The sequence below is a fragment of the Astyanax mexicanus genome, chromosome 3 (assembly GCF_023375975.1).
Source record: "Astyanax mexicanus isolate ESR-SI-001 chromosome 3, AstMex3_surface, whole genome shotgun sequence".
Classification (NCBI taxonomy): domain Eukaryota; kingdom Metazoa; phylum Chordata; class Actinopteri; order Characiformes; family Acestrorhamphidae; genus Astyanax; species Astyanax mexicanus.
This window is the reverse complement of record NC_064410.1, coordinates 42,713,609-42,736,709: the sequence shown is the minus strand read 5'-3', so window position 1 is coordinate 42,736,709 and position 23,101 is coordinate 42,713,609. Positions and strand designations below refer to the sequence as shown.

The window sequence follows — 23,101 nt, the reverse complement described above, 5'->3', positions numbered from 1 at the left end:
TCTACAGGGTGGATCATTTTACTGTATACATATATGATGGCCTTCATTATAGGGGTTTTAATTAAAGAGAGAAAAACTGGATAAGCGGTTTTAAGTCCCCCTTTAAAACCGTGACCACAAAATAAACAGTTCTATCAGTTTATTTCAGTTCATCCATAACTAATTTTAATGCATTCAGCATTATCTAAACTTCTAAAAAGGTAAATGTGATTAGTTACTATTCCCTTCTGCTGGCTGGAGTTTCCTAACACTTCATCATATTATTAAAACAGTAAGTGTGTTAAGATGCACCTCAGTATTTGATTATAAACTAATATCTGCAGCTATCTGATTTTTAGATTAGTTATCTAATAGCATACTCTGATTTCTTATGGAGTAAGGTCAAAAGATCTGATTAAGAAATCAAATAAACAGAGCTTGATTTTAGCTCTGTAAATGTATTTTCAGATGTATAGTGTTTTCAGATGCATAAAAAAAGGCCATGGTAGCGGAAATAAGCAAGAAGTATTAAAACAGTATCTGCAAGAAAAAGTCTTATAGCTAATAAATGCTTATATTGCGGCTTAAATAAAAGTTTTACAATTGTGAACTTATTGGCTGCAAAACAAAAATCTGATCACCGATCTATTCATATAGGTCAAAAGTTTTCCAATTATCTGATTAACCAAGTTCATAAACGCATTGATTTGGATTACTGACAAACTCCAATGTTCTGCAGTAATCAGATTTACTTCATTCCCGCAGTAATTCCTGTCGTCAGCTAGTTTTAAGCAGGCAGGCTAAAGCGCAGCCGTGGGAGACTCCGCCGTGCCAGCGGCCTCCTCGTTGCCTTGTTTTAGATTTCCACATTGGACTAAGCAGTAGAATTAGTGGCTGGGTTGAGAGGGTTGACTTAAGCCAGGTGCTCCAATTAGGCTGGCTGAGCTCCAGCACATACGACTGCAGCAGCGCGTCCCATCAGCAGCTACTGGAGCTGTTTCCCAACCACGCACCTGCTGGAGTGGACTCAGCCTCCCCATATGCTGCTGGAGGATCTAAGCACACTCTCTGCCCTGCGTCAGATTCAGCCAGTAACCGTAAGCAAAATATCAATGGAAAAGAGGAAGCATATTGTTACTGTGAAGCAATAACTTTGTGTCTGCAAATTGGCAATTTTACAATAGGAGGAAAACACTATTTCACATCTCAGTGGAAGCCAATGTGATCAAACTATATTAGTCTAAGCTATTTGGCGAAATCTTCGAAAATTTGTAAAAAAAAAAAAAGAAAAACCCAAAATGTACATATTTAATAACTATATTGAGAACCAGAAAAAAAATTATTATTTCATTACAGATTTAACAAAATCTTATGATGGAAATAAAAAATAAGAGGTTTCAATGTAAGAAATAAAAAACAGAGACCTACTGGTTAATGCTATGTCATTATATAGCTTTATATTATATTAAAAAGCAAGATTTTATTTCATATCCTCTAAGTGCTTTCTAGCGTCATAAAGTCTAATATATTTTTATTAGACAAAACTCTGCAGTAGAACCACTCACTCATATAATAAGCTTATGATTAATGCCTTGTTGGGGAGAGAGAACGAAAGAGAGAGAGAGAAAGAGAGAGAGAGAGTGATTAAGATAAATCCGATAACGCAAATAAGAGATACTATACACAGAGAAAAAGAGAAAGAGATAATGATAGAGATAGAAAAAGAGAGAGAGAGAGAGAGAGAGAGAGGGAGACATTATCAGTCCTGATAGACACATTCCTGAAGGATGTTCCTCATGCCCCTGTGTGAGACAGATGTTGGGTCGGGGGAGGCAGGATGCCACAGGCACTGCGTGTTCCAGAAAAACCCGCCGTCCAGATGCCACTACCTGAGCCGCGCTGGTGTCAGCTGCTTCCCTCACTGAGCATGCTCGCCACAGGCCATGTGACCTACCAAACACAACCCAGTAACACTGAGCACAGAGAGAGAGAGAGAGAGAGAGAGACAGCAGCCATGAGCATCGTTTAACCGCTAGTACATCTGCTCAGTTCTACACTGCAGAGCAGCAGCTGAATAAAGGCCATTTTATTTTTAGACACAATTATATACGTACGTACATATCGTATAGCACATTCACTGTACATATACATATACAGAACATAATTACTGCTTAATTTAACAAAGCGCAACACAAAGCATTAAATGTGGCGCGTGTAATTGCGCCTGAAACATTCATTTAATGCCAATGTTATTTAAAAAAAAATAAATAAATTCAATGGTTCACTTACATTAACATTACTTTGTCCCATGCATACATGGAGGGTAAAGACAATATCATCGCTGTCCAATAAAAAACATGTATCTGTAAAACAGTAGCTTTACATGACAGAGATAAATCCTTCTTAACTTTCAATGGAAGTCAATGTAAAAGAATGTATTTCAGGTCATTTTGGAGAATCACTATTGGTTCATTCATCAAGAAATTCTAAAACTATGTTACAAATATTCTACTACATATTATGTAGTAAACTAAAATTCTCAAAAATGGAAAAGCTAGATTTTCACTGTAGAAAAATGACATATTCCAAAGCAGAGCTAAAAGGCCGGGTTTTATACATTAGGTACACTAAGAGAAGCCTTGCAGATCATGTTGCTGAACATTTTCCAACCATCCAAGTTAAGGATCATCATTTGCAGTGGCAAGACACTTCAACAGTAATGGGCACAACATTAATAATATCCCTGTTGTTGCTATGGCAGCAATAAAGTGAGAAAACAAACTTAAGGAACAGGATGTAATCTTCACTTGTGGAACTTCAGAATTCCATGTAATGAATTTAGTTTTAAGTGTAAAAATAGTTTGGTTTGATTTGACACATGGAAAAAAATGCAAGCCACTATACTGTGTCACAATAAAAACATGTTACAACATCCTTATTGGACAGACCTGTCAGACCTGGTTAGACCTGTCTGAGCCGGAAACAAGAAAGTAAATACAGGAAAAGGATCCTGTGTTCTGGACTAGTGCATCATTTATGTGCAGTTTAACATAACACAATGATAGATATTGTATTTATTAATAGCTTTAGGAATTATCTGGGTAATATAGCATGTTAAACTACAGGGGTTGGACAATGAAACTGAAACACCTGTCATTTTAGTGTGGGAGGTTTCATGGCTAAATTGGACCAGCCTGGTGGCCAATCTTCATTAATTGCACATTGCACCAGTAAGAGCAGAGTGTGAAGGTTCAATTAGCAGGGTAAGATCACAGTTTTGCTCAAAATATTGCAATGCACACAACATTATGGGTGACATACCAGATGTCAAAAGAGGACAAATTGTTGGTGCACGTCTTGCTGGCGCATCTGTGACCAAGACAGCAAGTCTTTGTGATGTATCAAGAACCACGGTATCCAAGGTAATGTCAGCATACCACCAAGAAGGACCAACCACATCCAACAGGATTAACTGTGGACTCAAGAGGAAGCTGTCTGAAAGGGATGTTCGGGTGCTAACCCGGATTGTATCCAAAAAACATAAAACCACGGCTGCCCAAATCACGGCAGAATTCAGTGTGCACCTCGACTCTCCTGTTTCCACCAGAACTGTCCGTCAGGACAATACATTTTTGTGGTCTAAAACCAGGTGTTTTAGTTTCATTGTCCAACCCTGCAGAACAGTTTGAGGTAGGATTACATTCTGACCACAAATTAATTGCTCCAACCAGAGTTTGTTTGGGACCTGACCAAGATCACCTCTTTACAAGTTTCTGATTGCCATTCTGTGTTTACACCTGCCCAAAAAAATCGTATCAAAATTGTGAAAACAAATCAAAATCTGATACAGCTAGACAGAAAAGTGGTAATAAATGTAAAAAAGTGCCTTATTATTTTGTATATTTTGATAATAACTACAGACTTTTTTCTCTCTTTAGAGAGTACACTGTGTTTTGTTTCCCGTATTATCTGCTAGATCTTCCCTGAAAATCCCACTTTAAAAACTCATGACTTTACCTCGGACTCTGCGGGTTCACGGCAAAGACAAAAGTCCTTCAGCAGAATAAAAAGCTAGGTTCATCATTCTCTGTCGATGCTCCACAGTAATTACCGAGCCTTGAAACTTTCCAAGAGAACAACACAAGATTAAAGCTTATTTGTTCTTTGAAGTTTTTTTGCTTCTTCTGTGTTTTCTTGCTCTTAACAACATGGGATGTTTTTGTACTTTGGAAAAAGGAGGAATGACCCAAAACTGCCAGAATGCACTCAGGGTGCATGTGTGCAGCTCTGTTCTCTCTGTACTCCGGTAATGAGCCGAAGACCAATAATGGTGCTGCCTTGCTCTCACCTCAAAGGCCCCGAGCTTTACTACTCCTTACATTTATTTTCATTTGTTCTGCACGGAGACATGAAGACACAAAGCCTTCTATCTCTGTCCTTCAGGACGGCGTGGATGGGCCTTTAAAATATGCAAAATAACTGAAGCGTGGACAAGTTCATTTTATTATTGAGAATAAATGAAAAAGAGGGACTGAGAGAACTTCAGAAGCGAGCTGTCGGTGAAAGTACTGCTGAGTCTAGTGTGTTTTATTATGTTTTAATAATTATGCAATATTAGTCAGGAGATGACTGCAAGTGACAAACTGTGATTATGTATATGGTACTGACTAAACAATTCTATATGCACATCAACAATGTTATAAAACTGCACTGCTGGGAGCAGAGACTGAGGCAAAATCCACAGTACACTTTGTGTAACAACTGAGCCCTTCCAACTGGATAACCAATGGATAATAAAACAAATAGTTTATATCTATTTTTTTTAATGGACATCCATGTACATTACAAAACTGAATACCCTGTGCTTTATTTAGACTTGTTGTCACGGTGGCCAAACACACAACAGACACACGCGGATACCAAACACACAGTTTATTAAATAAAGGGCTAAACCTACAGGGAGGTTTAGGGACAGGCAAGGTCAGTAACAAAAGGGCAGCAAACATAAGCAACAAACCAAAGTTGGCAGGCAAAGTGGTCATATACGGGGCAAAATGAGCAGTCAAAAATTCAAAAATAGGGTCTGCAATAAGAAAACAAACTGTAAAGTGCCAGACAAAAGAGTGGTCAAAGATACAAAATGGGTCGATTACAAAAAGTCAAACACAAATAAACCCTGAGTACAACAGCTAAAGAACTAGGTTCAATACTGGGCCCCATAGAAGAGGAAAACAGGGGGTATTTATACAGGGAAATACAGGTGTGAGTAATTTCAGGAGCTGGGTGAGCTGGAACGCCGAAGCATCACATGATCTGGCATGTCCGGGAGGTTGGGCACAGGTGAATACTGGGAAGCGGAGTCCTTAGCGTGTGAACTGAGCATGAGACCGTGGCAGGCAGACAGACAACGTCAGGACTGACACTTGTATTTCTTTGTTCATGACGGCACTTAAAATACTATAATATAGCTGATTTCTCCCAAAAGGGGGAAATGGTTGATATACTGTACACCGATCAAGCTTTTCATCACAATCCTCAGTGTTAGTGTTGGAATAAGGATAGTCCACCACTGGATGCTCCTATATGAGTAGCGTCATGCATCAACATCCTGTGCCAACTGATGAAGGACTAGAGGATGACCACCACAAACTGCACAACAACAAATGAGCTTTTGTGTCTGATTTACATCTACAAGGTGGAGCAGTTAGGTAGAAGTGTCTAATAGAGCAAACAGCGAATGAACAAAATGTTTAAAAACTCCAGCAGCACTGCTGCTGTGTCTGATCCACTCATACCAGAACAACACTCACTAACACACTAACCAGCACCATGTCAGTGTCACTGCAGTGCTGAGAATGACCCACCACCCAAATAATAGCTGACCATTGAAAACCTGGGTGAAAGGAGGATAAAAAAAGTATGCAGAAAAACAAAAGGACTACAGTCTGTAATTATAGAACTGGCTAAAATGAAGGGTGTAGAAACAAGGAGATACCTTTTTGGAAGTACTGAATGCAGCTGTAATGTAATTTGCGTAAGCTGTATCAAATGTCTTTATCTTTCCCCCTTTTCTAATGGTGGGTCTGATAGACCACCATTTTATTTTATTCTCAGTCTCATCACCCATCACCTATAATGTAGCTAAGAGGAGTCTAGCCATGTGTATTTCACCTCACAACCCAATGTTCTTGTTTTGAGGCTGAGGAGAGAGGCACAGTGCCCTCTAATGGCCGTCCCCGCCTCTTCTCGAGGAGGGAGGCAGAAGAGAATTGATTGTGCAGTCATCATGCTGACAAAGCCATGGTGCCGCGCCAGCAGCTCAATAGGAGATCCTTCATTCAGCATAAGATGTGAGACAATAGATTACTCTGATTGGAGAGTTCTCCTCACAGTTAGACAGGGCTTCTCTGCGTGCCATTGAGTAGCTGTTTTTCTGCCTCTCAGACACGGGCATTTAATACACCAATCAATGATACTCATTTTAATACATCCACTCCACACGGACTTGGAGAGTCTAACTTCTTGGAAGTGAAGGAAACTCGGGTCATTTACAGACTTTAGTGCTTCTTCTCAACCAAGAGCTTTCAACTCAAATCAAGCCTGAGAGCGACAGACTGAAAAACAATGAAATGAGCTTTTATTAAAGGGCCCGATCCTTCTTGTCTTTTACTTTATGGAAGGCACACCAAACCATCTATCCATCTGTTATCTGCGTTATCGGATCAAACCCACGAGCTCAGGTCCCTGGAACTGTATGGAGTACACATTAACTGTTTCATCACACTGGTGCCATGGGGCTTCCGGTTATGGCAGCGTGAGGAAACAACGTGAAAAACATACAGTAGCTCCCACAATAGAATCTCGTTTCTCTATCCTAAACGACTTTAGAGACGAGAAAGGTCTATTTTAGTCTCTCCTTAGCTTTTCTGAATGAACCCCAGACTATTTTAAAGGATACTTTAAGATGCCAATAAAGAAAATTCCAGATAACAATGGAAATGGGCTTCAGGCCAACTGAACAAAATAAATAGATGGTTGGAAAGAGTTATCAACGCCTGTCAGGAGATAAGACACACTGGTGTCACACCAACACCAGCCATCATTATTCATAAATGACAATTTTCCAGTTTATCCTTATCCTTTTAAATAAACAGCTCATTGGTGTTACTGTGCATTTAAATCAACATTTAAAAAAAGTTAGTTTAGGGTGTAATTGTGAGTCACCTCTTTGAACCTTCACTGAAGAACACACTTTTCTTGGCAAGCTGAGAGATACTGATGTGGTACAGTAATATTACTGTATTGATTTTACAGTAATATTCCTCCATTGATTTAAACCAAATAATGCCTGTATTATAAAGTGTTAAACACTGTTACATTTTCCTGCCCACTTTACCAGAGTTACATAGTGCAGTCAGCAGTGTGATAGTGATGCTATGGCCCCTATTACCGGCCAGGGGAGCATTGCAGAGTTTTAAGCTGCTATTTTAAGGTAAAAACACAGCTAATAAAGGACATTATAAAATCGTTTAGCAACACTTTACTAAAATAAAGTTCCAGAAACATTCTGTATATGTGTGACATAATAATGATTTGCTTCACAACACTATTTAAACATTAGAACATAATGTTCCCAGCTTGATGAATACTAACATTATGGAGGTGTTAAAATTAACATTCCATGCATAGTACCATTATACAGTCAGTGATAGTCAACTTTTGATTTAAACTTTTGACTAAAACTTTTAATTAAAGGAGAATTTCTATTCCTTTGGTTAGGCAATGTTGCAGCAGGTTTATGAAAATGCCACATCTGAGTCATTAATGGCTTAATAAGTAACTCAAACAGGATGCAAACACAATGATGCAAACACACTGTGCTACTGCAGAAAATGCAGCAACTGTGCTTTAAATATTAACTCAGGTCGGAAATCGAGTGGTTATCAGTTTAAAAGACGCATTAATGTTGAAGCAAACAATGGTGGAGCATCAGGATTTTTAGCACACTTTCGAAGTTTGGGGCCTAATTAAGCAAAGCCAAATGGTCTCAAGGACATGGAGCGTAGAGAACAGGATAGGTTTATCAGAGAGTCCTCGCTCAGGGCCTCAGGCAATAATTACAAAGCAGTGCCATTCAGATTAGGTTTGTGTTGCATTATGCAGTGTGATCTTTTTTTGAAGATGGAGACAATAGAAGCTGGCACGTTGTATTGTTGTATTGTAACTCCATTCAAATGTTTCGGAAATGTTATGTGCAATTCTGAAAATTTGCCAGAAAGAATAGTGAAATAAGTTGTGTTTCCATTTACTACAGTTATACAAATAAACTTAAGATAAAGGAGCAGCATTGTAACAGGTACAATGGAAAGATTTACCTCAGTCAAATGATCTTTACAGTCATTTGCAATCTTACTTTTTATGGTTGTTATTAGGCAAAACAAGCAGTGTCGCACCAAACAAGAGAGAAGAGATCTCCCCTACACATCAGGGAGTGCAAACACACCAGACAGTTACAAAAGAGCAGTGCAGGGCCCTTTTTAGAGGAGCTTTGTATTCACCGTTTTATGGCATAGGGCTATGTGTGTTAAATAATAAAAGAATTACAATTGCTACCCACTGGTCATTACTGTGTATAGTGTATATCAAGTAATGAGCATGAAAGCATTATAAAAATATGTTTATAATGCCTTTTGGTTTTATTTGTTGTTGCTTATTTAAAAAAAAACTGGCTTTTGTGACATTATGACTTTATCAGAATCATTTATCAATCATCTATTAAGTATTAAGATGTGCTGAATGAAAAAAAAAACTAGGGATAAAACTAATCTATTATTAATTTTATGGGGGGGGGGGGGGGGTTGATTTCCAGCATTTTATTTAATAAACAATCTGTCTTTATATGATATTGAATGATATTGTTAATGTTATTACTAATGTTATAATGTTATATGTAATTGTATAAGGAACATACAACCTACCATTATTGAAAATATTAGTTTTTACATATAAAGATTAATTAATAACACAACAACAGTGTTTTATATAATGTAAATATACACTTGGCTCTGATTCTCCAACACTTCCACGCATTTACATAATTTACTGCCATGGCTTTGGTTGGCTTACTGCCCAAATAAGGGAACAGGCGACTGTAGTTGTGTGTAAATGAATGTAGACCCAATTAATTGATTATTAAATTAGTTGACACCTATTTTAATAATGGATTTTAAACGATGTAATCAATTAGTTGTTTCAGTTGTTTCGTGTATTAAGGGTGGCTGGACACTTATACTGGAGCAAAACAACCAAACAAATTATCAATTTCTGTAACACTGAAGATGTTTTTGATATCCTTGTCTAGCTTATCATTAATCTTCACACAAAAAAGCGAAGGCAGGTAAACATATTATAATTTTGTGCCATCTGCAATGTAGTTGTACTACTGTTTTTTTTTTTTTTTTTTACTGGACTGTGGATCAGGTTGAAGAACCGTATAGTAACTCTTAGATTTAAAGAACCATAAATCAGGTCAGTGCTCACTCCAGTTAAACACATTTCTGCTCGGTACGACGACGACACCCAGATAACTACTCCCAAATGGCCCTGAGCCTCTACTAATGGCAGCTATTAGCGATCATTTGTCTGAATTATGGATTTGAAACCTCCTCTCTCTCGGCCAGAGTCGCCAAAGGCTGCCGCTACCACGGGCCTTCAAGTTGATGGGGGCCTAAATAGTGTAACAAAGGAGAGGTGTAATGAAGAGCTGACGCATTCCAATAGATCATCCTGAGTGAATTTGCCAACATCACGCTGCCCATTTTGAGCTCAGTAAATTAAAATGTATGCACAGCTCCTTTATCATTCTCCGCTTCCCCACGAGGTAGAGCGGAGATACCCACCATAGGCCATAAACCTGTTCAGTGATTATATCAGCGCACACTTCCTAATTAACATATGGCATACATGCACAGAATGTACTAATGCATGGCTCTCCACACTTCTTATCGTTTTTTTACCTCCTGCTGTGAGACACTCTCTCCTATGACAGCCACTCCGCGTTGCCATTAATGTCAATCACAGCACGTATTCTTTATTCAGGCAGAGGCGTTCCGGCGTGAGGGATCTGGGTGCTTTTGTGATATCCCTGGAACACTGATGCATGAAAACAACAGTGGGGTGTGTGCATGTATGTGTGTGTTTGTTAGTGGTGTGTGTTTTTGTGAAACGAGGCTAGCAAAACAATGGGGTGAGTGCACTGGGCTCTGTGTTAATAAAGTGGTCTGAAGCAGAAGAAAGGCATACACACACACACACACACACACACATTTACACACACATACACTGACACCAGACAGGGCCTGAGGCAGCCCTGCTGCTGCAGGACCAAAACATCTGCTCTCTGGAATAATACACATTTCATTTCATATTCTCCCTCATTCACTCCCTCTATCTCATATATATATGTATAAAAATATATTTATAAATAAACATGGAATCTGTATTTGTGCATTTGTATTACAAGCTCTGTGTAATAACCAATAGGAACTGTTTCAATAGGTTGATGCACTGATAGAGGATGGGCATTATTACATTTTAGTCACTGTAAAATAAATTATATATATATACACACAGTCTTGCATTTCAACACATACTTATTTGTTATTTTCAGATTTTAACATGCATGACCAACTATGTTAAATTCAGCTAATTACATGCTATACTTGTTTCCCATATATGTAGCATTTGGCAACATTTTTTCTCAATTTTAAAACTACATCAGTAGCACAATATTTTATTATATATACATTTCCCCCATCAGTGCACTCTTTTCTATGCCACTGGCTGCTTCACAAGTTCAAAGCATGACTGATCCACCTCTACGTTAAATAGTATGGAGATGTAATCTTTTTATGCATTTCTACCCCTTGTCCCCTAAATACACATCTGCTCATTGTGGATAAAAGGTTATGAAGACTGTAAAGCTACTTGACCTTTACAACTTTACAACAAATCACCAGTTTCCACCTGTCTGTGGAAGACCTCTACATACACGCCTACCTAGCTGTTTTCGGATGCTGATGTTTAGTCTTTCCCCTTCCTTCACCACCAACCAGGTCCTGCCCAAATGCTGATTTAATTCTTTCTATCTGTCCGTCCGCCTATCCATAAGGAAGATTTGCTACTAATGGCTCTTCCATAAAGGCAGTACCATTCCAATATATAGATATATATTTAGTCTGGAGAAGGTCTACTGCAGCTAAACTGGGGGGGGGGGGGGTTAATTTGCCTTACTAGTAAACATAAATGCAGAATTGTTTTATTCTTGACATTACATCCACTGTTTAATTAAAATACTGGTAGATAATATGATTTTTTTAATGCTTAGAAGTTTGCATCTGGCCTTTCTTAATAGTGTACAAAAACACAAACTTTGGCATATACTGCTGAAAAGCATGTTTCATTTTCAAATGTATGGTTTAGGAGATCATTCCATTTTTACTCACGTTACTATTCACCAATAGACATGAAATAAAGATGATAGATAGCTAGACAGACAGACAGGGAAGCAAGGACGGAAAGTGCAAGGTTCTGACCTGTCTATATCTCACAGGTTAAAGATTATAAGGCCAGTGACCTCAATGTCAAAAAGCCTGAGGCGCTGGAGCTTACTGAGATCTGAAGAGGCTGAGCACATTAACACAGAAGACTCTCTGGAGGACCAGACACTCCAAGCATCAATGCAATTCAAGCACTGATGGAAAAAATGAACAATACATTTCGAAAACAGCACGAAGTAATGTCACCTAAAATTACTAAAGAAAATAAAACATTTAAATGATAATATATCGAGTAAAAATATCGAGTCTCAGCACAGAAGCTGATTTTGACTGAAGGCTTGTATAATAAAGCACTGGACTTTATGCTATGGCCTTTTTTTCCTCCACCGGACTTCCTCAAAACTACCATTAGTTTCCTAAGTGCACTTTTCTCTACTTCTAAATTGATTGAAACAAAATGTCACAATTATGCCCTGTAGCTCAAGCTTTAATTATTCATCAATTAGCATTTTTTCCCCTTTCTTTTTTTTTAAACTGATTTTTCATTCAGTTTGCAGAGATGTATGGTTCCCCTGCTGTTAACCAGTCCAAAGTCATTAGTTTCTGGCTTTGCAATTAAACCTGCTGCATTATTCATCAGGCCCAACTCTGTAGATTGTGCTCTGAGCTCAGAAGGCCTGCATGGGAAATTAACTCGGAGAAATGAAGTTTTCTCTCAGGTTTCAACAGATGCCATCGGCCTGAGTCGAGAGAGCATTGTGTTCAGCAGACTGTGGAGGGAGCATAAAGTCCAGCTATAGACAGGTAATAAAATGTACAGCAGAAGGCTTTAGTTCAGATTTAAAATGGCTTTTGTAGTCTGTTCACTCTTCTACAGTGAAACATGGGCTGAGGTGATGCATAATTAATGAAACACAATTTTAGCAAAAGTATCACAGAAATATAAGCTGCATTAATTAGTCACATAAACCTAAAAAAGGTTTTTACATTTATTAAACATGACCACACACCCTTGATGAAAGAAAGTCTGCAGGACCACAAAAATCATAAGTGATCATTTTCCAATATGTATTAGAAGTTCTGTTTAACATTAATACCATCACTGGTTAAAAAAATAATGAGTGTCTTACTACATAAGAGTAAAACTATACACTCTTGAAGTCAAGACAAAAATGCATATTTTAAATTAAATGCTGTTGAGATGTTATTATATCTGAACAGCATTTATATCCTAAATTTGTAATATTTTAGATAATTATATGGCACCAATAAATGCCGCTGTTTATTTACGATATTTCATAATTAACTATTCAGAACATGTTAATGGAAATACCAAAATGTTGAAAATTAGAATACAAAAAAACATATTTTATGGGCAGTGAAGGTTTATCTGTTCTTACAATGTAGTTGTTTACTACATTCATTAAAAGGTCTTCTCATTAAAGTCTAATGTTATTTAAAATCATCATTCAACACCTGGTTTGATAAATTAGTGCTTGATTGACGTAAAATCAGGTAAGCTATTGATGGAACTGTACAAACACACCACTGTCTGGGGTATCCAGAAGAAATCTGGCAACAAGCTTTGTCTTTCAGACTAGCTTAAAAGATCTCAACTATTTTCTTCAATATAAGAAAGTCTTGTTACATTTTTCTGCATTTATGTTTTCTTTCAACTGCTCTAATGTGATTAGGTGAGATGCATGGTTTTAAATAGTGTGATGACTGACTAAAACTGACTGACTAAGGCTGACTAAAACCATACAGCACAGTACTTTACATTACTTGTAATAGCTCCAATATCATTACTACTACTACTAATACTACTAATAATAATAATAGTGCAATTCTACAATTTTATAAAGAACATATGTCTAAATCTGGCAAGATTTCAGCTGATACACCTGCACTGATGTATTGTTAGAGACTTTCCCAGTGCAGACTAAATTTCATCACCATGCAAGACTAATCAAACATTGCCATCTAGTGGCAGAATATTATATGACTACAAACTACACTTCATGGAAACAATGTATAACTGAACAAAGCAAGAGACGCCTTAAATGAATTGTCATACTTGTTAGACTTTAGCAACACCATAGTATGAGTGACCACTCTTGCTGAAGCAGGAATATGAGCACAGCAGGACCCGCACTGGAACAATCTGTGAGCTTTTCAAACTCATGTCCTAGAAATAAGGAAACAGAGAAGTAAAACTCATTTCCAGAGTAAGACTGGAAATTCAGATTGCAGGTGCATCACAGGTTTAACATATTTCAAGCAGACCACAGTGTTTAAATGAGCTGTCAGAAAACAAACCAAGCAATACTTTATATAATTAATTTTATTGGAATAATTGCTTTTGATTTTACACTTAAGTGTTTGTTTCCTCTGTGTGTACCTTTTCAAAGGGCTTTGCATTTCTATTGATTTATGTACTGAAAATCAATCATATTAAAGGGGACATATTATATCTCTTTTCACACAAGCTTACTTTTATGCAAAAGCCATGTATTTGCTGAGTGTTTACCACGTTCGTGTTAGCCTGTGTTAAATGGCATACACGAACAAGCCAGTTCATGCTTAGAACTGCAATAGAAACACAAAACTCTACAAAAATATGTACAGATTCCTCTCTCTGACTGCTGGATAATCATGATGTGTACTGTTCGAGGTTCTCAACCAGCAGCCCGAAATGACGCTTCTTTAACTAATCTGGTGTGACCAGTCTTAGCTGAAAGCAAATTGTTTAAATCAGGTTGTTTTGGCAGCTTAGTTTTCATGTGTATACTAGGGGTGTCACGACTCTCTAAATCCTCAAATCGATTTTATTTCTGATTTTAGGGTCACGATTTGATTCGATTCTCGATTTTCTTTTTTCTTTTTTTTTACAGCAGAGAGGCCTATGCCAGTTTTAGATTAGTCTATGGTCAGTCATTGGTTTGATTTATCAAATTTACAATATCTCATTTCAAAAGGTGGGCTTGCTATAAGTGATGCAAAGTGATACAAGTGATCTGTAATACACCACATTAGGCACTAATGGTCAAATTTAAATAATTTAATTAAAATATATATGTAATGCCATCTAGTGGCTTTTTTGGTAGCAGCAGTGTGCACTATTAAAACAACAATAATAACAAAATAAATAATAATAAAATACAGGAACAGTCAGTGGAAGTCAATGTGGACATTATTTTAAAGCATAAAATTTGCGCATAATATAAAAAGCACATAAAATGGTCAGGATCATGAGAATCATAATTGGACCATAGAGTCCTATGAGAAGGTGGTGGTGTGGTCTGATGAATCATGTGGGCGTGTGTTTTTAACTATGGCAATGGGCAATGTAGTACTAGGATACCCCTAGTCCTGGCATTCATGTGGATGTTATTTTAGCAGGATAGTGCACATTGTCAAATGTGGAAGAATAGTTTCAGGCACACAACAGAGAGAGTTTCAGAGGTGGTGTTGAGTCTGTCCCAAATTCCTCGGATCTCAATTCGATTTGAAACGTTCATGGGAAGTTCTAAACACACCAGTTCAATCCATGGGGGCATGAGCAAGACATTTATAATATTTAATTAGAGAATATGGCACCAGATACCACAAAACAGAGATCTTTTGTCTTAGTCTTAGTGTGTTATTTGGTGAACATGAATTACAGAATAATAGGCAGATGCTTTTAAAGTTATGGCTGATTTTATTCCACTGATAAGCCTATTCACATTCGTATTTAAATGTGAGTAATTTTGTGATTTTTATATTGTTAACAGTCCTTTTTAATATTAAACTGCTATTTTTTATTGTACAGCATTTTGTACATTGTTCTACAAAACCCAGAACAAATACACAATTCTATTGTCATAAAATAAGTGAACCGCTCAAATAAACACTGTAAAACATTTTAATTTGCAGTGTATTAAATAAATAGTGTATATTCTTTTGCAAACCAAGCTGTACAGGCCATTCTAAGGGGGTGGGGTTACTCTTTCCATATGCTATTACAGCACAGTGGCATAAACCTTCAGTGAACGCAGTGCAGTAAAAACTGTGGCAGTGGCAGATGGCCGAGTCAGAGGTCAGGGAGAGTGAGAGTCAGCCGCGTACCTTTCGGAGGTTGATGAACTGCACGCACTCCAGCCAGGTGGTGAGGAAACGCTGGAAGCACAAGGCACACCTGCCCCAGCGAGACAGCATGGTCTGCAGATCAGGGTAAAGCGGGAGAGCTCTGGACAGCACAGACAGCTTATTCATGCCTTCTTTCAGGATGAGCCTGGCAGCAAGCTCCTGCCAAAACCACACGATACAGACAACAACACCAGCATTATAATAACATTACTATAGTACATACTGCAACTGCACAGTTCCTTCACAGCTTTAATATGAAATATATGTTAAGTAGGCAGTAAAAATTTATTTGTTAAAAAAAAAAACAGTAAAACAAATTTAGTACTCTAAATAATAATAAAAAAAAATACTTCTGGTGGAACTGAACAAATCCATACAGTCACTGCACTTTACAAATCAAAGCAAACAAACCCACATTCTTCCAACCAACATATCAGTCTTTTCCAGAACAGAAACTGTGTTTATGTTTATTACGGCTTAGTGGATTTTTTGAGTACCTTACCACATACTGTTTGATATTGTTTTTTGGCTGTCTAAAGGATCATTTAAGATTTAAGATTCATTTAAGAATCATTTTTACCAAATTTCTTCAATTTTGTCAGCCTGCACATATCCTTAAAACACATATAGAAACACGTTTCTGTGGCTGTGGTTACTTATGGTGTTCACAGTACATAGCAAAAACACTGTCAAAGGTTGGAAACCTTATTTGGTCGCTGCGGAATTTTGTGTTATGTCAGTATTTCAAAGGTTAAAATAGTCCAAAACTAATCCAATACTGATTTTCCAAAAAAAACACAAAATGCAACAATACAGATGAAAGTCAGATGTAGATGGTGGTATATATGGTACAGTAATGATACATTACCTTTAATGAAAAGACTTCCTGCACTCGAAACGACTCAAACAGCTCAAACTGTACAAAGTTGTTTCCCTCAAATAACAACTCCTCCAGTGCAAGAAACTGGAACTGAGAGATAAAACAAAAAACAAAGTAAATTTTCACTCTTATTATTTAGAAAAAAATAATAATAATTGCATGCTGTGGCTGTTCAGACTTGTTATGAAGTCAATTTGTTTAATTAGTGATCGAGCCATGAGGAGTTCTATGCTAATCAGCAGTGAAGAAAACAATGCATTGAATGATTACACAAGCCATCTGGGTGGTGGAGTATATTGTTTTTATATTAGTCATATTGTTTGAGCAATGAGCCTACATATTTTACTGATCAAAATGAATCATCTTCTTTATTTATTTATTTTTTTAATAGTATAAAATACTACATGAGAAAAAAAATATTGGGACACCTTATCTTTCATTGTTTCATTCAACAAAAAGAGAAGGATGATCTCCACCCCATCTCATCCCCAATTCTTTACCTTCAATTTCAGATGGAGCACCATATATATGTTTATCTGCCACAGAGTGTCCAATACTAATGGCAATGTTTATCCACGGGAAATCAAAAATCTGTGTAAAAGGTGAATGTATTTTACTTAAAAGACTTTAAAAGTCGTGTAGTAAGTTTTTACTTACATCAGCTGGAAACATAGACAGGTGATTTCCAGCAACATCTAAAGTCTTCAGATTTTCCCATCCAAGAATGCCCTTTACCAATAAAGAAAAATACTTATTCTTTGTCAAACAGCTCTACACCAGTAATATGAAAAATAGAAGAAAGAAATAGACTAAACATGAATAAATAAATATATATTTATTGTGTTAAATTAACTTTATCTTCTAGCAAAAAGCCACCTTACCTCTGGTAAATCTTTCAGACTGTTCCTCGCCAAACAGAGTTTCCTCAGTTGTGTTAAATCATAAAGTTGCTGTGGAATTTGTGTGAGCTTGTTATTGGCCAAATTAATCTCTGTTAACTTCGTAAGCAATCCCAGTTCAGCAGGAATCTCTTCAAGCTGATTGTGCGTAACACTAAATATTTCCAAATTAGAAAGTCTGTAAATAACAAGAGAAGAACAAAATGGGTGAAGAAGTTGCACTGTCCATTTGGATCACATTGATATATGTTAACTTGACTGATGGTCATTCACAGCTCTAAATCAACATTACACTCAATATCACTAAATCATAGCAGACCACACACACGTTACCTCTTTATAGCTGGAGGAATGACTCTGATCCTGTTGTGATTCAAGTTAAGAACTGTAAGGTTTGGAAGACCTTCTGGAAAAATAAAACAAAATTGTTAAAATGGGCATTAACAATAAATAACAATAAACTTTAAATAAATTTTAGAGGCTTTAACTCACCTAAAACCTCTGGATTCAGACTTAAAATATCATTCCCAAACAAATAGAGCTTTTTCAGAGTGGTCAGATTTTTCAGTACAGCTGGAATCTCCTCAAAGACATTATTCCCCAAATTAAGCTCTGTTAACTAAAGCAGAAGAGACACCTATAGATTAACACCATATGTCCAAATGTTAGAACCCTTCAAATGAATGCATTTAGCTACTTTAAGTTACACCTACTGCAAATAAATACATACATACATACACAGCTTGTCTATGTCCTCTCTAGAGCAAATGAACATATCAAAAAAATTGTCCTTTTGGGCATCTCCGAATGTCCTTTTGAGCATCTCTAATGTCCCTTTTAGTATTTCCAAATGACCCTTTAGGCATCTCCAAGTGTCTCTTTGGGCATCTCCAAGTGACCTTTTGGGCATCTCCAAGTGTCCCTTTGGGCATCTCCGAATGTCCCTTTGGGCATCTCCAAGTGTCTCTTTGGGCATCTCCAAGTGTCCTTTTGGGCATCTCCGAATGTCCCTTTGGGCATCTCCAAGTGTCTCTTTGGGCATCTCCAAGTGTCCCTTTGGGCATCTCCAATTATCTCTTTGGGCATGTCCAAGTGTCCTTTTGGGCATCTTCAAGTGACCCTTGGGGCATCTCCAAGTGACCCTGTGGGCATTTCCAAGTGACCCTTTTGGGCATCTCCAAGTATCCCTTTTGGTATTTCCAAATGACCCTATGGGCATCTCCATGTGTCCTTTTGGATCTCCAATTATTAGGGGTGTCACGATCTCGATATTTTATCGAAATCGAATCGAAATGAGGTCACGATCTCGAGTATCTAAGTCAAAAAGAGGATCGACGATCCCTCCCGCGCGCGCTACGCAAATAGCGCAGCGCGCTACGCAAATGGCGCGGCACCAACACAGCGCATCCTATTCATTTAAATAGAGATAGCCACTGCATGAGCGCAGTCGGCGGGAGTGTGATCACTGTTTTTATCTGTCCAACGGGGGAGGGGGGGAGGGGGGGCGGGGGTTGGGCGCGCAGGTTTTGTATCTGTATCTAACGGAGGGGTGGGTGCGCGCAGGTGAGAGCGTGTGAACTCGCTGAAATGCGTGTGTCAGTGTGACTTGAGAACACTGACTATAGATCACAGTGAGGTGGATTAAAAATCTTAAACTTATAATTGACTACACCTGTTGCTTTCCATTGAATTAAAAAAACATCTTTCTCTCAGATAAAGTAAACACAAGCGTGTTTCTGACTAAAATAAAAGCTTTTCAGGAGAGATATAAGTTATGTGTAAATATTTATAAGACAACACCCACATCACTTATCTAACCAGCCTGTACTGATTTCTGCCCCCCAATAATGCTTTCAATAACCTCTTGTAACCCCTGGGAGCCAGGGGTTACACTCTAATAGCCTTTAATAGTCTTCAGTAGCCTTTAAAAGACTTACCTGGCGGCCGTGGTGTGTCCACTAAACTCCGTAGTTATAAACATCCTGAGGTTAGCAGCGCGCTAACTGACCTGTTTCTAATGTAATCCGAGCAGTGCCTCCGTGTCGGCTGTTCTAACCTGCTGCTGTTAGCTGCTTGGGCTGAAAGATGAACTGTAGTGAGCTGTATTATCCGGTTAGTGGGGTTAAAACCTTTATTTGTTTACAGAAACAGTAAAAACGGACTGGCTGATCTCTGTAGCCCGTGGCTGGGCTGTACTGAAGTAGTGACTGAGTGAAGAGAGCGGGGCTTGTGCTGCTGCTGCTAGTGGTTGGATGAAGAACTGCAGCTTCATGTAATGAGCAGTTTCACCAGCCATCCACACACAGCTCTGATAAACTGCTTGTTTTAATAGTGCACACTGTTGCTACCAAAAAAAGTCACTAGATGGCATTACCATATATATCTTAATAAATAATAATAATAATATTTATAATTTTTATAATAATAATAATAATAATAATAATAAATATATTATTTAAATTTTATGAGGCATAAAATAATAACAAGAAAAAAAAACAAGAAAATCGAGAATCGAATCGAATCGTGACCCTCAAATCGAAAATGAAATCGAATCGAGGATTTAGAGAATCGTGACACCCCTACCAATTATCTCTTTGGGCATCTCCAATTATCTCTTTGGGCATCTCCAATTATCTCTTTGGGCATCTCCAAGTGTCCCTTTGGGTATCTCCAAATGACCCTTTGGTCATCTCCAAGTGTTCTTTTGGGCATATCCAAGAGTCCTTTTGGGCATCTTCAAGTGACCCTTTGGGCATCTCCAAGTGACCCTTCGGGCATCTCCAAGTGTCCCTTTTGGTATTTCCAAATGACCCTTTGGGCATCTCCAAGTGTCCTTTTGGGTATTTCTAAGTGTCTCTTTGGGCATCTCTGAGTGTCCCTTTGGGCATCTCTGAATGTCTCTTTGGGCATCTCCAAGTGTCTCTTTGGGCATGTCCAAGTGTCCTTTTGGGCATCTCTAAGTGTCCCTTTTGGTATTTCCAAATGACCCTTTGGGCATCTCCAAGTGTCTTTTTGAGCATTTCCAAGTGTCTCTTTGGGCATTTCCAATTATCTCTTTGGGCATCTCCAAGTGTCCCTTTGGGTATCTCCAAATGACCCTTTGGTCATCTCCAAGTGTTCTTTTGGGCATATCCAAGAGTCCTTTTGGGCATCTTCAAGTGACCCTTTGGGCATCTCCAAATGACCCTTAGGGCATCTCCAAGTGTCCCTTTGGGCATCTCCAAATGTCCCTTTGGGCATCTCCAAGTGTCCTTTTGGGCATCCTCAAGTTACCCTTGGGCATCTCCAAGTATCCCTTTTGGTATTTCCAAATGACCCTTTGGGCATCTCCATGTGTCCTTTTGGGTATTTCCAAGTGTCTCTTTGGGCATCTCCACCATCCATGTTACTCTCCACTACAGATTACATCCAAGTTTACATGAACTCTAACTGCCTCCAGTAGTGGCACTGCTATCCTCCTGAATATATAAAACTTAGGTGGATGTATAAAGACTTTTTAAACTTAATTTAAAAGCTGTTTGACCAGTGGTAGGTGGTCCCCTCTTATATGTGAGTCTTGGTCCTCCCAAGGTTTCTTCCTCCTGCAGCTCTGAGGGAGTTTTTCCTTGCCTCCGCGCTCACTGAGGGTTCTGTGTTCTGTATTTTCTATGTTTAATGTTTTGCCTGATTTTTTGTCCTGTGATCATGTTTCTGTAAAGCTGCTTTGTGACAACACCAGTTGTAAAAAACGCAATACAAATAAATTTGATTTGATAATGTATAAATTACATTAAACTAAAAAACTTGTCTATAAATAATTAAATGTATTAAACTGATAAAGTGTTTAAGAGAGCTTAGGTAATGTAAGAGACATTAGCAGTGCTGAAAGTTGCTGAGGAAGCATGTTTTAACACTTTTAATCAACACATTACACAGATGAAAAAAAAGAGATGAAAGAAGTATGTATCACTTCATTTGAAAAAAATATATCACATCCTTAAAAACGCGCTCCGCGCGTAAAAGCGTAGTCCGTGCGTAAAAACCCGCGCCGCGCGTAAAAGCGTATTCCGTGCGTAAAAACGCGCGCCGTGCGTAAAAGCGCATTCCGTGCGTAAAAACGCGCGCCGTGCGTAAAAGCGCATTCCGTGCGTAAAAACGCGCGCCGTGCGTAAAAGCACGGTGGCACGTTTTGGAAGGGAAAAGCTGGGGGCCTGACCCAGACTAGTGTTACACATACTGATTTAAGTAGAAAGGTTCTGTAGATCTAACATCATCTAACCAGGCAAACAAAGTGTTAAAAAGGCATTTAAGAATTCAGACCGCAGTTTTTAAATAACTAAATAACCCTTGAATAAGCTTTGCTTAAGGTTGCTGCTCTAATAAAAACTGTTCAAACTGGAATATTGAACTGGAATGTTCAATTAATATTTCTTTTCTACCTCAAAATTCTGTTGGCTACTTCATCTGGAAAGGCTGAAAAGGCTAAACAGCGGGACTGAGTGACGTTAAGTGTTTTAGTTTATGGGATTTATGGGATAATTCCGGGAATTATGGGATTACCTTACCTTTAAAATATCTGCTAACCTGCGGCCCTGTCTAAATGATGTGGCGCTAGGGTTTTCTCTCCTTATTCACATGTTTTGTTCCACCTTAAATGTAGCTTTACTGCTGAGCTATTTCAGGTGAGTCTAACGTTAACTGAAATTCTAATAAGAAAAGGATTTTAATGCGCACGAGCAGATGAAGAACATCACACTGAGGAGAATCAGTGCGATACTGTAAGCTAGCTATGCTAACTAGGTTAGTTAGTTAGGTTATTTAGCTAACCTAGCTAACCTTACCTTGTGTTTATTAACCCTCTATGGCCTCAAAATATGAGGAGGGTCTGCGCGCATGTTCTTTTTTTGCCTCAAAATTTCACAAAACATCACATTTAGTGTTTTACTGTTTTAGTTGTTCACATTTGTTCGGAGTTATGCTAAAGCAGTGGTGGTTATAATTTCCCTTAAGTAACTGTTAAAGTTACAGTACAGTCGGTTTAAGTTACTCACTTGTCTGAGGGACTGTAGCTGTTCAGGCAGGCTGGAGAGAGAATTGTTGTTTAAACGAAGTCCAACAGTGCAGGCTAACTGTCCGACAGCTTTAGGAAGATTTCTTAAATGTCTGGAGCTTAAATGAACAGATTTAGCATTTCCTCTCAGAGCCCTGATTAATAAATCGCTCGCCATTAGAAGTTTAACCCAGTATCAGAGCGCTGAACTGAGACCCGCTGATCTGCGTCTCCATAGACACCGCCAGTATACTGACCTCCCTCAGTACAGACACTCTGCTGACCTCTAGTGTCACTGAGAGGTAATAACAGCAGGGGATTTTATATACTTTATCATTTTTAGTGTATGATGTTTTTTTGAAGGGTTTGGAGACTGTTTACAGCAATACCGCACACCCCTAGCCAGTACAGAACGTGTACGTTTTTGCTTAAAAGCAGTGGTTTGTATTATTTGTTTTATTTATATAGGGTGTTTAATTAATTAATGCATTTTGAAATTATTTAAATTGCAATATTATGCTGTTATCATTATTTAGGTAGTATAAAATGGTTTTAAACATTAATAGTATTTATTACAATTATTTCTGGGACAATAGATCTTTCAAACCAAAATAGTTATCATAAC

At 38.0% G+C, this 23,101-nt stretch overlaps 1 protein-coding gene across 3 annotated transcripts; it reads right to left on the bottom strand.

Moving 5' to 3' along the window:
• Positions 1-1,267: 1,267 nt before the first annotated feature.
• lrrc69 (leucine rich repeat containing 69) lies at positions 1,268-22,862 on the bottom strand. 3 transcript variants are annotated; one of them, XM_049475346.1, is made up of 9 exons: positions 22,478-22,849; positions 17,940-18,066; positions 17,781-17,853; positions 17,430-17,625; positions 17,206-17,277; positions 16,537-16,638; positions 15,648-15,827; positions 13,615-13,725; positions 1,268-1,952 (listed from the first exon to the last, which is right to left on the bottom strand). In XM_049475346.1, exons 1-8 carry the CDS (start codon positions 22,652-22,654, stop codon positions 13,618-13,620), a joined length of 1,035 nt encoding a protein of 344 aa, XP_049331303.1. In that variant the 5' UTR covers positions 22,655-22,849; the 3' UTR covers positions 1,268-1,952; positions 13,615-13,617. The 3 variants fall into 3 exon arrangements, with proteins under 3 accessions (XP_049331303.1, XP_049331302.1, XP_049331301.1); XM_049475345.1 differs by lacking the exon at positions 13,615-13,725 and having other exon boundaries at positions 17,781-17,850; positions 22,478-22,862; XM_049475344.1 differs by lacking the exon at positions 13,615-13,725 and having other exon boundaries at positions 22,478-22,860.
• Between the last annotated feature and the right edge of the window lie 239 nt (positions 22,863-23,101).

Excerpts from the sequence above, each read along its gene's own strand:
- lrrc69 (XM_049475344.1), bottom strand. The coding sequence starts at position 22,654 with ATGGCGAGCGATTTATTAATCAGGGCTCTGAGAGGAAATGCTAAATCT. Across the intron at positions 18,067-22,477 it reads AGCTACAGTCCCTCAGACAA|TTAACAGAGCTTAATTTGGG; the intron begins GTGAGTAACTTA and ends CTTCTGCTTTAG. Across the intron at positions 1,953-15,647 it reads AGTTCATCAACCTCCGAAAG|TGTTACTGGGTTGTGTTTGG; the intron begins GTACGCGGCTGA and ends CTCTGTGCTCAG.